Genomic DNA, 15,431 nt, shown 5'->3' on the forward strand with positions numbered 1-15,431 from the left:
TGCACCAGGACAGAGCGTTGAGGTGGTCTGGCATCACATCCTGGGGTTGGAAGGTGCAAGTGATTAGGTACTTCCTTCATGGTCAGACAAACTGATACGTGTCAAGCCAGGACCCAAATTCTGGTCCGAGGGTTCAACCTTTTCCGTGATGTCAGAAACTGTAGCACCACTATCCTTGATCTATCGCCAGGCAAAAGCCTTTGTATCTAATGGCTTAATAGTGCTGCAAAAACATCTGAGCAGTTTCCATGTTCATGCAAAAGGCATAAATCTAAGCACTGAGCTTTAAAGGCATTTGGTGTCAAGGGGGGAGAAGGAGGGAGCAGAAGGGGACAGGGAGGCTGGATCACCTGCAGTGACACAAACTTGTCCTTGAATTTTTTTCCTGTGACCTCTGCCCTTGCCCATCCCCCATGCCCTGGCCCAGCATTTGCTTCTGAAATCACGTCTTTTCCTTTAGCTAGGACCTCTGACCTGTAGTCATGGCCCGGGCAGAGGGGACAAGATGCCCCATGGAGCTCAGCCTCTCTGTGCAGGGTGTCATTTGGGATAAAGAGGGTGACTGTCCTATGGTAGGGAGGTGGGGTGGGGAGCTGCTGTTCTCAGAAACGATTTTGGGGTCTGCTGGTGAGAAGTGTGTGAGTTCTGTCTGCCATCAACCAGGTTGAGGGGCAGGAGCAGCCAGAATGCTTTCAGGCTCTACAAGAGGGAGGAGGCCTGGAAATGCTGACAAGCCTCCAGAGGGCGCTAATTGGAGGACATGACCAGATTTTCTTGCAAAGCATTCCGATTCCCTCTCAGTTGGAATGACATCCGTGATAATAAACGGAGCAGTGGTGTTGATAATCTGAGGCAGCATAAAACTTAAAATTGGTTCAAGAGAAGGGGTTGTGATAACAGTCAGGCTTAGTGCTGAGCGGCAAGAGAAGCTGCCATCTAAGATCAAACTCTTTTCTGCTGAGAACCCACCAAGTAGATAGCCCCAAAATGGGTACTAGAGAGTTCTCTGAAGCTTTTTTTTTTTTTTTTTTTTTGAGACGGAGTCTCGCTCTCTCGCCCAGGCTGGAGTGCAGTGGCCTTTTTTTTTTTTTAAATTTAGTTTTATGAACATGTTTCCAGAAGGATCCTGCTTACCTTGGCAAAGAAGAGGATTTTGCCAATCCTGACTTCTTGAGACAAATGGCAGGGCTTGGGAAGGGGCTGATAAGGGTCAGACCAGGAAGAGGGAAGGGAGTTATCCATTTCCTCCACGGTATCTGTGGAAGGCAGGATTGATTTGTTTTTTCTTGGCTATGAAATTTTCCATGTGCCTAAAGGTAAAGGATGGGTAGCACAGGCTCTAACGCTTGTCCACTTAGGAGAGCTGCTGGGCACAGGGTGAACTGGGCTGGTGCATTTGGGCGGGCCTGCCATATAATTCTAGGAACAGTCAATGTCAGATCAAATTTAACAGGGAAAGCATGAACCTCCATCCTTTCATTCATTCACTTATTCATTCATTCATTCATTTAACAAATATTTGTTGAGCACCTGGTATGTTCCAGGCATTGTCTATGTGCTGAGGATACCTTAGTTAATAAAAGATAAAAATCTCTGCTCTTTTGCAACTTATATGTTAGCAGGAGAAGATAGACACTCAATGAAAATAAACAAGGATATTACATGTCCTGTGTGAAGGTGATAAATGTCTTGACAAAAAATTACAGCAGAGAAAGAGGGAATCAACAGTGCATGGACAGAGGCACCACAATCTTAAACTTGGGGGAGACAGAGCAGATATGTCAAGCTGGCCTCAGAGCCAAGCCTGGGGAGTGCACACTTACCTTCAGGAGAAACTGCTCCTTCTCACTTTTGATTTGCTGTTCCATTTCCTCATAGAGATGCTGGATTTCTTCATCATAAGCAGCAATTTTCCTAAAGAGGTGGCAAAAGGAGAGTCTGCATTGAGGTTCCCCTATCGCACAGTGACAGCTCCTGGAGCTCAGACACCAGTCCCCCACTCTGGAGCTGTGGGTGTGGGGGTGACAGCAGCGGTCAGGTCGGTCAAGGCTACAAGATCAGTCCCTCAGGATCAGCTAACCCAACAAGGGATGCAGACCACAGAGGCCTTGTGGCACCTGCCCCTACAACTGGTAGGTTTCACGTGGCCTCTCCTCCTCCCATCCCCCAGCCATCACTCCTAGATGATCCCTGTGCTCCTCGGTGAAGTTTCCCTGGACCATCTCCCTTTATTGTACTTTATTTCAACACAAGCCCACAGGCCTCTGCCAGACATATCATCCCTGTTTCTGCTGATCCCTACGCTCATAGACCATATGAAGTTACATCGTGTGGGTTTCTTTCCTGTTGTTTCCTGGTTTATCTTGCCCCTGTCTGCATGCTTTCTCTCTGCCTGTCCACATCCGGACCCTCTATCACTGCACTCTCAGAGGACTCTCCCTGTATGCTTGAGTTTGTGTGATCCATGTTTCTCATGAGATTCTCAAGAGATTCCATGATGATGACAACAAGAGCTACCACACCCCCCACCACAAAGCAAAAGGCACGATGTCTAGTGCCCGTGCCATCTCAGGCTCCAGGGCACAAGCAGACAGTGCGAGACAGGCGAGGCTGGTTGGAGGATGGCGATGACAATGAGATGTCCTCATCCCCACTCTTCTTCTCAGCATCCTCTCCCCACTCTTTCCTCTCCCCACCCAGAAAGTGAGTACCTAGGCACTCTGCTCCTATAGGGAGATGAAGACAAACGCAGCTATGGGAACAAGGTTTGTAGGTCATCCCCAGGGACGACCCTTTTCTGTTTCTCCCTCTCCCCATGATACATCCAACTTCTAATGCCCCTCCAAATTCAAACAGGAAAGATCTGGTATTAGCATTGGAACTGAAACTGGGAGTTATCACACTGAATTACTGACTTTCCCAGGTAGTTGCATTTTCATGCCTTTTTTGCTGACCATGCAGTGAAAGACCCTCTTTGTGGCCCCTACTCCCGATCCTCTCCCTATCCTGTTCAGGAAACTCCAGGCTCTGTGAACAGGCTCATGTGGCTCTCAAGACCTGTTCTGAACATGCAACAGACACACACACACACACGCACACACACACACACATTTGGCCCCTGCCATTCTAAACTTAAATGATGGCAAGCCCGCTGTGCCCTTTATTTAAGAGACTTCAATAATTGAAGTTCTCAATTTTAAGAAGTACTAGGAAGATTTCTGAACTGAATATAAAGGATGGGAATATATTTATTCCTCTGAGCCCTCCATCATTTTAACCCCTACCTCCCATGTCCACTTGGGCCTCCAATCCAGGACCAGACCTTCTCTGCTGTCCAAGGCTTTGCCACAGCCCAATTTCTGCCCCTTTCTCATCTGCCACCTGTTGGGAGAGCATTTTCACCATGTGCACAGGTGAACAATGAACAGGAGTCATTTTGATTGGCATCCTTCCTGCTTTACAGAAACCACAGATCTGACCCAGACAAAGGAACAGTGTGTGAGACTCCATGGTCAGGGACATTCATCACAGAGCACAGCCTTGGAGTTGCCTTGCTTGGCAGCACCCCCAAGACCAGAAACTTGATTTTGAGCGACTGTACAATAATGGCCCACGGTGGGCTCAGCAAGAGATGACAGTCCTCCCAGACCTTCGCAAGCCGGGACCCTGTCTTTATGGATACGTCCTGCATCCCTTACTCTTTTTGGCTAAGAGTAAGAAATCTCTTCTTGTTAAATGACTGATGTTTGGGATGGTTACTTTTGCTCTGAGTTAACTCATAAGAATTAAAACAAAATCTTGGAGGAAAAGTAAGGAAAAAGGCTCATGCTGTTGACCCTGATACTTCAGTGACAGAAGCAGATACAGTTTGAAGGAACTTTCAGAAAGCAAGATGATTTCTCTTGGTCCCTGGAATTATCTTCCTGTGTTTGAAGAAACTCAGATGCTAGATGGTAAATGATATCAAGGAAAACTCTAGACAGAGATTCCAGCTATATAAATACTGTAAAACTAATAAAGTAAGATGAGAGAAACTTAAACATTGATTTGGCTCTGCTAAAGCAATTCATATAAAGTTATTCATATAAATGGCTTACCATTTATTTCTAATAACCATGCAGGGCATTAATTCTATAATATAATTAAGTGTGCTATATTAACTTTGATCTATGTCTTATTTGATTAAATTAACACACTCTAAGTTTTTCATGCTTGCATACCAGCTTGCTGGTATGTGAATTAAGTTATTTTACAAGCCACTAAAAAATAACTGGCAGGAAGATAGATACAGTGTTTGAAGAGTGCCTCCTCCTAGCCCTCACTCACAAAGGCTAGGTCTACTGCAAAGAAGCGCTGGGATTCCAGGTGGGCATCCGAGATCCTGGGCCCAACCAGACTCATATATGCAACCAAGCTTTTGGAAAGCTGGCCTGCTGTGAGACTCTCCAGGCTTGAACGACTATGACAAGACTGGGTTAGAACACACTAATCCCAGGAATGGGGAACATTAAGGTGCTGTGCATACCAGTCATGTCACTAAACCAGTGCAGGGATGAGACGACTTGCATTCGGATCCCAGAACCAGCTCCTTTCCTCAGTGTGACCTTGGGTAAGTGCTCTGACCTCCTCACATCCTGGGATGGTACCTGCCCTGTGTTCCTCCCTACATTGTCATAAACACACGAGAGTGGATGTGGAAAGTGTCAGAACCACAGAGCCCTCAGTCAATGTAAGGGATGATTTATTGTTGTCATTACAATCACGGGCTGTGGAGGGCAAAGGGCAGTGCTCCCCAAGGGGAAGAGAGTCTTGGTTTCAAGGATGAAAGACCTGCTGGGTTTGGAAAGGCTGATGCAATTGGGAAGATGAAGAAGAAATAGCTCAGTGAATAAAAGTGCCTGTCAAACCAATCCATTAGAGACCCAGACTGTGTGTGAGCAGGAGCCAGGAGCCAGGAGCCCGTGTCCGCAGGAGCCCTGCAGTGGCTGTGCGGGCAGTGGCAGCAAGAGACACTAAAAAGATGTGCACATATGGTGAGTCACATTCAGCAAGGCTCGCCACATTCTGCCATCAGGGGAAAGAGACAACTCATCATGTTTGCTCATCATATACATCCTTGTTGCCACAATTTCTAAAATCACTTATATTGCCTAATGCATATAAACAGACTTTGAAGTCTTCTCTGTGAAGATTTTGCCATCTATTCCAACCCTCATGACCCCTTCTCTGAACTCTGATGACAGCAGATGTCTTCATTTGATCATTTAACAATTAATCTTAAATAGTCCTGAACAACTGTTTCATTTGGGTTCGTGTTGTCTCAATTAGATTATAAACACGCAGGCATTTATGTCACCCGCAGGGCCTGAACTCAAAATGTTAATGCCAAAAAGCTGTAAAAACTCAATTTACAATTTTGGGTACCAAACTCAGAAGCTCATGGACCATTTTGAGGGAACACTAGATACCATGTGAGTTAAAGAACTTCAGAGTTGGAAGGTCTGTCTGACCTAACTACCTGTTTCTCCGGTGTTAAAAATCTTGTGACAATACCATGTCAAGTACTTACCCAGACTAGGTTAGAATACACCCAGTGACAGGGAACTTGCTGTTTCTCTAAGTAGTTATTTCATCTTTGGGATATTCTGGCTCACAGAAATCTGTCTTTCCACGACCTTACTCTTCTGCATAAAAGCCTTTCATGTATTTCAGAACGGCATCAAGACTTCAAGGGTTCAGGTCAAGCCTCTCCACTTCTTGCAACTGTGTCTCACGTGGATTTTTTACAAATCCCTTTACAATTCCCTTCATGTTTCTTCAAATGGGCTGCAATGATCTTTCTCAAGCTATGGGAGTGCCAAACTGAATGTCCAGTGTATGAGTCTGATGTGTGCAGATTAGAGCTATTTCCTCTCTTGTTCCAGATGCTGCATAACTATTCATACAGCCTAAAACCCCATTAACTTTTCTTGGCAGCCACATTACAGTGGATGTGTGCTGAACCCATTTGCCAACTACAATCTCTAAATCTTAGGTCTGTGTGATCATTTTTGTTTTAAAGATGGTACTACTGAATCGTATCTCCTCTACTTTGTGCTTCTGCCATTGGCGTTTTGAACACAGAGCAACATCTCAAATGTAATTCTGTTAGATTTTGTGTTTGCTAGTTCTAGTCCATCTTTCCAGCCCGTCACTATGCTAACAGGTCTCAGTTGGTCATGTGGTGTATTCAGTGACTTTCCAAGTTTTGTTGACATTTTAAATCTTCAATCAGGATGCAGGCTAAATAATCTATAATGTTGGTTTTTGTCATTTAATGTATCTGAGAGTTATTTAAAAGGCAGTTTATTAAAAAAGGTACAAGCTATTGGTTTCTAGTTTTATTATATTATACAAAGAAATGGTTTTGGAATCTATTGGTTATCTTTCCCCTGTAGCCACAAACATGACCAATTTTTGCACAACTTCTATGAGAGGGACATATATTCTATTTGTAACGCACACAATTCTATATTCATCTCTAAAGTGTGTTCATTGATGGTTTCACATACTTTAATCTTCCACGTACTTTTGCCTGACTAATGTGTCAAATCTGAAGCAAATTTTGTTAAAGTCTAAAGTCTGGATTTTATTAAGTTTTCTTTATTTTTTCTAAAAGCTTCTGCCATATGTATCTTGCTGTTGTGTTGTTTGGCGCATAAAGCTTAACGTATGTTGTATCTTCTTTATGGATGGAACTTTTTTCATTACTTCAAAATATTCCCCTTTTATCTTCCTTTACTCATGCCATTGGAGAAATGTCAGACAAAATGAGGACCACAATCTGTAGCAGAGACCTCTGAGATGTTCATTAGTGACATGTAGGCATAGCCATTCAACCTGTCTTCTCTTAGCCATTCTCAAAACACTCCTTCTGGCTGGGCACAGGGGCTCACGCTTGTAATCCCAGCACTTTGGGAGGCCAAGGCGGGCAGATCACCTGAGGTCAGGAGTTCAAGACCAGCCTGACCAACATGGTGAAACTCCCTCTCTGCTAAAAATACAAAAAGTAGCCAGGTGTGGTGGTACACGCCTGTAGCCCCAGTTACTCAGGAGGCTGAAGCAGGAGAATCACTTGAGCCCAGAAGGTGGAGGTTGCAGTACACCAAGATCCCACCACTGCACTCCAACCTGGGTGACAGAGTGAGACTCCGTCTCAAAACAAACAAACAAACAAACAAAAAACTCTTGACCTGGCTCCCAGAACTCAAGTGGTATCCATTTAATTATCCCATTTTCTACTATCTGACCCTAATCATTTTGAGTTACATAATGTGGGAGAGACGAAGAAGAGGTAGATGAAAGAGGAGTGAGGGCAAGAGACATGAGTTCTCAGTGGAACAGAAGGACACATATGTGGAGGAGCCAGAGTTAGCAACAGTCATGAGCACTAATATTTATCCTCCCTGTCCTTTTGTTTCCCTGTGATAGCTGGGTAGTTCTTCCGGCAGGTTTCAGGGCAGTCTAGGTCATAGACCCTTTGCTGACACGCGTATGGTTGCCTCAAAGTTTATTAGATCCAGAATTAAAAGGTCTGGGTTCAAGTCTCGGTTCTGACATTTACAAACTTTCTGGCCTTGGATAAGTCACGTTACCTCAGTAAGCCTGAAGTGTTCTATATCTGAAAAATCAGTTGGTAATACCTACTTTAGATAGAAGTTGTGAAGATTAAAAAAGATAATGCGTGTGGACGTGTCTAACACCATAAGATGTATTTAATAAATTCTAATTAAATGAGTTTTCTGATTCTCCAGAGGCCAAGGACCCCATTTGAGAGTCACTGCTCTATAGCTGTCAGCCAAGGGTCAAGTAGAAACTGGGGGGTGGAGGATCAAGTGCCAGCTTGGTGTATGTGGTGTGAAGAAATGTGGGCAGGAATGGTGAAGCAGTTGGGGATAGAAGACACAGGGGTGGATAAAACCTGAGGAGGCTCAATAGAGAAGACTAAATGTGGAAAGAGACGTCCATACATTCCACTGAAAAGTGTTGATTAAGCCCTTCTTACAGTATGACCCTGGGCAAAATACTTTAGATTGAAGTTATACTCTCTGTATAATTTAGCATCTAAGAATATCGAGCCCAATGCTGTAGTGGCAGGGAGGAAAGGAACAGACAGAAGAAGCCATGCACCATGAGGTAGACCCAAAAGAACCCTCCTAGGTTCTGTCTGACGGTCATCCTGTGACCTCAGAGCCCTGCTAGGGGGAAGTGAAGGAAGCTGTCCGCTCTGGTGGTGGGGAGGATGGTGGAGTTCTCAGGGGAAAAGCTAAGAAGAGGTGAGTTCAGAATAGGGAGATTTTCAACAGCAGAGGGGAGAGAGTAATAGTGAGATACTGCGGATGCCATACGGGCAGTGATGGACCGGAATGAATGAGTCCTACTGAAAACCCAGATGAAAACCCAGGTCCAGCTCAGGGGATTAAACATCTTCATCCGAGATGTCTGGTTCTGGCAAATGTCCCTCTCTAAAGGATGTGTGTGTGTGTGTGTGCGCGCGCGCGCGCACGCTCACGTGTACGTCTGGTGCTGGGTTACTGGGGAGTTAAGGATGGGAGGAGGATGGGATGTGTGAGAAGGATGTAGAGGTGAAGAATTCATGATTCTAATGTAAATACAAAGCGTAGCTTCTGAGAGGCCTTTACAGATAATTTGCAGGGAACTAGAAGGTGAGATGTAGTTAGCATTAACTTATCCTGCCAGCCTCCCACAGGAACTGTGAAAATTAATTAACCTTCACAAAGTGCTGTGCACACTGAGAGTTAAGGTGCTACGCCAGAGCGAAGCATTAATACTCAACATCACTGGAGCTCCAGCTAACAGCACATAGGCCAAGGCCTTCCTGCTGTGGAATACTGCTTGGTCAAAAGATTTTCTTCGTGCTTCTCCTCTCCTTTGTCCTCCCTTTTAAATAAAATCTGTTGGGATTTCAGAGGGTCTTAGAAAGTCGTCCATTCCCCAGCCTAGGTTGTAGGCAGGCGTGTGCTGAAATCATTCCAAGAAAAATGTAGTTTCTGCCAGTGGTAAATGAAACTGTAGGCTTGGCCTTGGAGAGAGGAAATGGCATTTCTCCACAATTTAGGTACATTTCAGGAGCTTGAACTCAAGGCAGAGTTTCAGAAATGGCCATTGGCCTTGGAGAGTTGTCATTCTGATTGTATGTGTGTCTTTGAGGCTGTGGTTTGATCAATTACATCTCCTGGTTTGCAAAGTTTCGGCAAAGGCAGATGCAAAGAGGAGAATCCCTCCTCCCCATCACAGAATGAAAGCTTATAAAGCTCATGTACTCCCTACATCTTTGTTTTTCAAGTGAAGAAAATGAGGATCAAAACAGTGAAGTAACCAGATTTCCAAGGGTCAGAGTAGCAGGCAGAATCCAGGCCTTGACTCAGGTCCCGTGGTTCCATTCACATCACTACAATGTCTGGCCCAGCAGCCTAGGTTGTAAAATAGATAACTCCATATACTTGCATTTAGAATTGTCAGTGTTCCAAATTACACCTGGAATCTGTCAACTGGGGAGTGAGCACGAACTGGAGCAAGGTATGGGGCCAATAGTCCGCACTGCTATGGTCAAAGAGAGGCAAGATTATGGGAGGGGCTTGACTCCTATTCCCCCATGTTACCCACATTCCCTCCTACTCCCTGCCCAACATGCTGATGACAGAATGAAGACCCTCGACTAGAGAAGTCTCAAGAAGTCTGCTCTTTGCAAGAGAAGAACATGGAAGCAAATTTAGCCTCAGTCAGTTTTGTACTTGGAATGGGAATGGTAAGCAGGGTTTTGGACTCCCCAGTGCCCTCTGCCACCTTCTTCGGGCAGCTGCAGTCCTCTGACAGCTAAGAAGCTGCCACTAGAAAAATCCTGTTTAGAGTTTTGTTCCCCTGAGATCAGTCTATCTCGGTCTCCGTAATTATCTGCTTATCTCTGTCTCTCCCTGTGTCCATCTCTCACACACACACGTGGGCGCATGCACGTGCACACACATACATGCATGATTACAGTAGAGCTGAATGAAAGGAAAATGTAAGAGTTTGTGGAAAATTCTGCAAAGACTGTGAAATTGCCAATTGGATTTTCAAGATGGATGGTCTCTTCCAAATTAGATTCTGCTGCCTGTATAAACCAACTTTGCAGTTTTATCCCATTCTATAAAGCGAACCGTTTTTTATTAGTCGGGTTTACAAATCACGCCCGTGGTGTACCCAGAGCACAAACAGTCCTCACTTTCCAATTTGCTCTCAGGGCAATGTTAACAATGTGCTCAACATAATAATAAACCCACAGAAGACATGCATTCGATTAAGTCACAACCTCGTCACCTAGAGTCCCCGCCGAGAACTTCACCCTAACAATAGGGCTAGCATTCCAGATTGGAAGGGCACCCGGGGATGTACCTTTTGCTGGCTGATTGATTCTGGAAGAACTGGCTAGAGCAGCATTTCTCAAAGCGTGGTCTACAGCCTGCCTGTATCAGAACCGCCTGGGATGTGTGTTATGGTGCACGTTCCTGGGCCCCTTCCCTGAGACACACCGATTTAGACTCTTTAGGGGAGAGGGAACTACCTTTTAATTTAAAAATCCTCTGGTAAATCTAAGCAACCTACCATTCGAGAACTATGAAGCTGAGGCCTTCCCCAAGGTCACGAAGAACTCTGTGGGATGTAAGGGCCACCTGCCAGGAATATGATGCTTGATTTGCTGCCCTATGTGGAGGCGGGGCCAGCGATGTGATGACATCTCTTCCCTGAAAAGCTTCGGAGACAGCTGCCTTGTCCTCCAGGCTCCATAACACAGGCTGCCGATCCTCAGGCTTGTGTGGGGGTGCAGGCCATCATAGCTGGGGCTGCCTGTCAGTCTGTAGGGTGCATTCCTCCTGGTCTGGACACCTTCCCAGAGCCCAGGGAATCACTGCAGACAGGAAGTGGCTGAATAGCAGCTGGTAGCGGCTGCAACTTAAGAGCCTGTGAGCTCCCAAGAAACGGCCTGAGGTCTGATTCAGATGGACAAGGGAACACTGTGCAGATGAGGAGCTGATTCCAAGGAGGGCGTGGGGCCTGCTGCTAAGCTTGTCAAGGCCGAGTATGTTCAACCAATGATGCCAAACAGGCAGCCAGCTGGTATTCCCAGGCTACAGAGCTGCAGAGGATTGAGTCGGAGCCCTCCCAGAGCACAGCCTGGGGCTGGCCTTTGATCTAGAAAGCACTTTCCTTCAGAGCTCAAAGCAGCCCGCTCAGACACTGCCTAATTTGCCCTTGCCCCCATACATTACGAATACAGACGTTAAGCCCCCACCTCAGACAACTGAACTGGCCCCCACTGGGGTGGGACCTCTGGCATCCCAAAGTGGTTCTGGTGAAAAGTCTGGATCTACTGCTGCCTCCAGATAGCACTGCTCTACCTCCCTTGGAGATCTCAAGCTTTTGTTCCAGAAAAAGGTAAACGCAGAGGATGCTTTCCATGGCAAAGACATTCCCAATTCTAAGTTCTCCCCAATGTCTACACTACATCCCTCGTGCTGAAGTGTGAAGACCTCTGCACATCTGCACTGTGAATGCGGAGGGGACTTGCTCAGCGGAAGTCTCACCTTCCTTCCTTGGAGAGAAGTGGAGGCCCAGAAGGGGCTCGAATCTGAAATTTCTTCAACTTTTTTTTTTTTTTTTTTTTTTCAGACGGAGTCTTGCTCTGTCGCCCAGGCTGGGGTGCAGTGGCCGGATCTCAGCTCACTGCAAGCTCCCCCTCCCGGGTTCCCGCCATTCTCCTGCCTCAGCCTCCCGAGTAGCTGGGACCACAGGTCCCCACCACCACGCCTGGCTAGTTTTTTGTATTTTTAGTAGAGACGGGGTTTCATCGTGTTAGCCAGGATGGTCTTGATCTCCTGACCTTGTGATCCGCCCACCTCAGCCTCCCAAAGTGCTGGGATTACAGGCGTGAGCCACCGCGCCCGGCCACATTTCTTCAACTTCTGTGCAAAAGGACAAGGGTGTGGGAGACTGAATGCTCCCAGACTCCTTTCCTGCTCCTATTTCTGATATGTAGGTTAAAAAAACATTCACGGCCGTGAGTGAGGAGGACTCTGGGTTGTTTCTGACAACGCTCCAGGACACTCTGAGGGGTTCTCCTGGCCTCAGCTATCGAGGGCTTGCCTAGCACTCAGCCACCTCAGTTGCCAGCTCCCCCCTCCCAGGAAGTGGGGGTAAATGTGAGGAGGAAGCTGGCACGGGCCTTTTCCACTCACAGCCGCAGTGCGACCTGGGGGATATGGCCCAGCCTGGGAGGCTGGGGACAGGGAGTGTGTGTCCTGCCTAACCTGCATAAGGCCGAACTGCCCCAGAGGTCAGCCTCATTTTCTCTGGCCCTGTGGGAGGAAGGTGTGTGGTCTGCACGAGGAGAAAAAGTAGAGGCTGTGCTGCCCATGGCAATGCTGTCTAATGTTTCATTTGCAGGAGGATTTTCTGGTCTGTCTTGTGCAGAATTTCCAGGCACCTAAGTGCCATCTCCTCGGTGCAATCACGAACTCCTCAAGGAGAGGGACTCTACGTTCCCTTTGCTTAACTCAGAGCCTGGCATGGAGGGAGTGCTGGTTCGATGCTAGCAACTGGTTACACACAGACTGTTCCCCCGGTGCCTGGCCCCGGGCAGACATGCAGCCGACATGACCTGAGCTGTCATCCCCAGCATCCGGGATAGGCGCTCATTGAAATGTCATCCACTATAATGAAAAGTGAGCGTGTGGAGGTGCCTGGGAGATATTCTCACAGCTCACCAGAACCCGCTCTTCTCCTCGGGATTCCTCTAGGCTCCCTCCCAAATCAGGCCATCCCCAAGAACTTCCTCCCACTTCCTAAAACCTGAAAATGTCCCTCCCACAAACAACCTCACACCTCCAAACTCACTTTCTAGATGTCTCAGAATCACTTAATCTCACCCTGAGTCATTTGTAAAGAATCCCATTTTCATATCCTATACCCTGTTGGGATTTCCAGTCTCTTGTTTGACGTCTGAGTTGCAAGTGCCTTTATAGACAGGCCCACCAGCAAGGTGCGACCCACCTTTCTTTAAAAAATAGAAGAGACTGAAAGAGGCTCTAGTAGAAAACATCAGAGGTTGCCAATAAGGAAACTGATGCACAGAGAGGTAATGCAAGTTGCCTGAGGTCACACAGCTGGTAAGTGCCAGTGGTTGGGCAGGGGCTCCAGTCCTTCCTGCCTCCTATTTCAGTGCCCTGCTCAATACAGTCTGCAGTTCTCAGGTTCTGCATCTGGAGAATACCTCTGGAATGGGACTGGTCAAAGAGTTCAGTGAGTCCCCAATCCCAGCACAGTTCCCTAGCCAGGAGGGGGCCTTGATCAGCTGACTCCAGAGCAGGCATGGCTGGCAGGGACACTGACTGAGGATGGGCATGGAGAGGCTGGAACCTTTGGATGAGCTGGTTGTGCATATGCAGCCAAGAGTGGCTTGACTTTTATCTCAACAACGTTTCAAGCACAATTACTAAATGAAGACAAACCGCTAATAGAGGCCCTTAAAGATGGATATCAGGGCTAAGCAGCTCTCTAGCAAGTCAGGGGCACTTGTTTCTTCCTGCAGAAATGCAGGCCAGCAGAGGAGGTCCTGCAGATGAGACACAGGCTAAGGCTGGGTAATTGCCCACCAGTTCAGACTGCAATTATCTCCTTAGAGAAGAGAAGAATGCCTTCCTTTCTGGGAGAGACCACTTAACTTTTGCTGTGGCTCCTCCAGGTGATCAGTGCTGGGGGTCAGAGGGGAGAAGGGGTGAAGTGGGGTCAGCAACTAATCCAGTCCCCTCATTTTACAGATAGGAAAACCAAGCCTCAAGAGAGGCCGAGAAATTTGAGCAGTCACAGAGCTAGCTGGTTGCAAAGCCATACATGACTCAAACCCAGAACTCCTGATTCTCAGCCTCCCACTTCCCAAAGTTACACGCTAAGCACCTGGACACCCTGTTAAAATGCAGATTCAGTGGGGCTGGGGGTGAGGTCTGAGACTCTCCATTCCTAAGATGTTTCCAGGTGATGCCAACGTTGCTGGTCCATGGACTATACTTTGAGCAGCAAGTCACTACAGTGTTGTCTGGAAGGATACAGGGATCCTTAAACTTAGCCTCTGATTATACTGATGCTCAAACTCTCCACTTCAGCCAGACAAATCCTCTAAGACTAATAAAGATACTTATTTAAAATACTAATAATTATTATTTTGACATTCATTGGATACTTAAGTGCCAGCACTGTTCCAAATACTTACATGCATTATCTCATTTAATACTCAAAACTCTGTGAGATGGATACTATCCCTATCTTACAGATAAGGAAGCTGAGACTCAGAGAGGTTAGGTAACTTGTCCTGAGTTGCACAGCTAGTAAATGGCAGAATCAAGAATCAAACTCAGTTCTGTTTTTTTTTTTTTTTTTTTTTTTTTTTTGAGACGGAGTCTTGCTCTGTCGCCCAGGCTGGAGTGCAGTGGCTGAATCGCACTGCAAGCTCCGCCTCCCGGGTTCACACCATTCTCCTGCCTCAGCCTCCCGAGTAGCTGGGACTACAGGCACCCGCCACCTCGCCTGGCTAGTTTTTTGTATTTTTTAGTAGCGACGGGGTTTCACCATGTTAGCCAGGATGGTCTCGATCTCCTGACCTTGTGATCCGCCCGTCTCAGCCTCTCAAAGTGCTGGGATTACAGGCTTGAGCCCTCACGCCCAGCCAGTTCTGTCTGATTCTTAATTAGGTAATAGCTATATAAAAATACACCCTTTAATCCTTCCCTTCTCTGAGCTTTGGGAGCCTCTCCCCAGAATGTTCTAAACAGTCCTCCAGCCAACCTATGTTTCCTCCAGTGATACTTGGCCTCAGCTTCCTCATAATGCAGAGTCCTAAGAGTCCTTTCTCCCCAGATCTGTGTATACCCAATGGACCTCAACAAGTTATTTTTAGAATTGAGGCTGGGGAGACACAAGATGAAAAGGAGCCGGGACTCAGAATAATGTGTAAATAGATGATCTACAAGTTATTTTTAGAGTTGAGGTTGGGGAGACACAAGACGAAAAGGAGCCGGGACTCAGAATAATGTGTAAATAGATGATCTACACAGCAAGACACACGGTGATCTCTTCTTGTGCAATTAGAGGCTGCACACTTGCTCTAAGACTATTTCGGCACAGACTCTGAAACTGCCTTCCAGGCTTTGCTGGAAGTATCTGAATGGGGGAGCAGGTGGTCTGTGGAACTGCATAGCCATGGGGTTGTTGAGGATTCCTGCAGAATATGAGCAAATCTCTGGGTGTGGACAAGATTTCGTGGCAGAAGCAGGGGGCAGGGCCTCCTCTGTATGCTTCCAAGCTCTACTCAAACCCAGCCCTGTGTTTTGGCCTCACCT

At 46.7% G+C, this 15,431-nt stretch overlaps 1 protein-coding gene across 1 annotated transcript in view; it reads right to left on the bottom strand.

Annotated features, from left to right (window-relative positions):
• The window catches only part of CRACR2A (calcium release activated channel regulator 2A), a 140,012-nt gene that overhangs the window by 42,496 nt on the left and 82,085 nt on the right, over positions 1–15,431 (bottom strand). The window contains exon 8 of the mRNA XM_011967175.1: positions 1,824–1,914. Coding sequence (XP_011822565.1) covers positions 1,824–1,914 — 91 coding nt within the window. The remainder of the gene's footprint in view (positions 1–1,823; positions 1,915–15,431) is intronic.

Source organism: Mandrillus leucophaeus, unplaced genomic scaffold, assembly GCF_000951045.1.
Source record: "Mandrillus leucophaeus isolate KB7577 unplaced genomic scaffold, Mleu.le_1.0 Scaffold79, whole genome shotgun sequence".
Taxonomy (NCBI): domain Eukaryota; kingdom Metazoa; phylum Chordata; class Mammalia; order Primates; family Cercopithecidae; genus Mandrillus; species Mandrillus leucophaeus.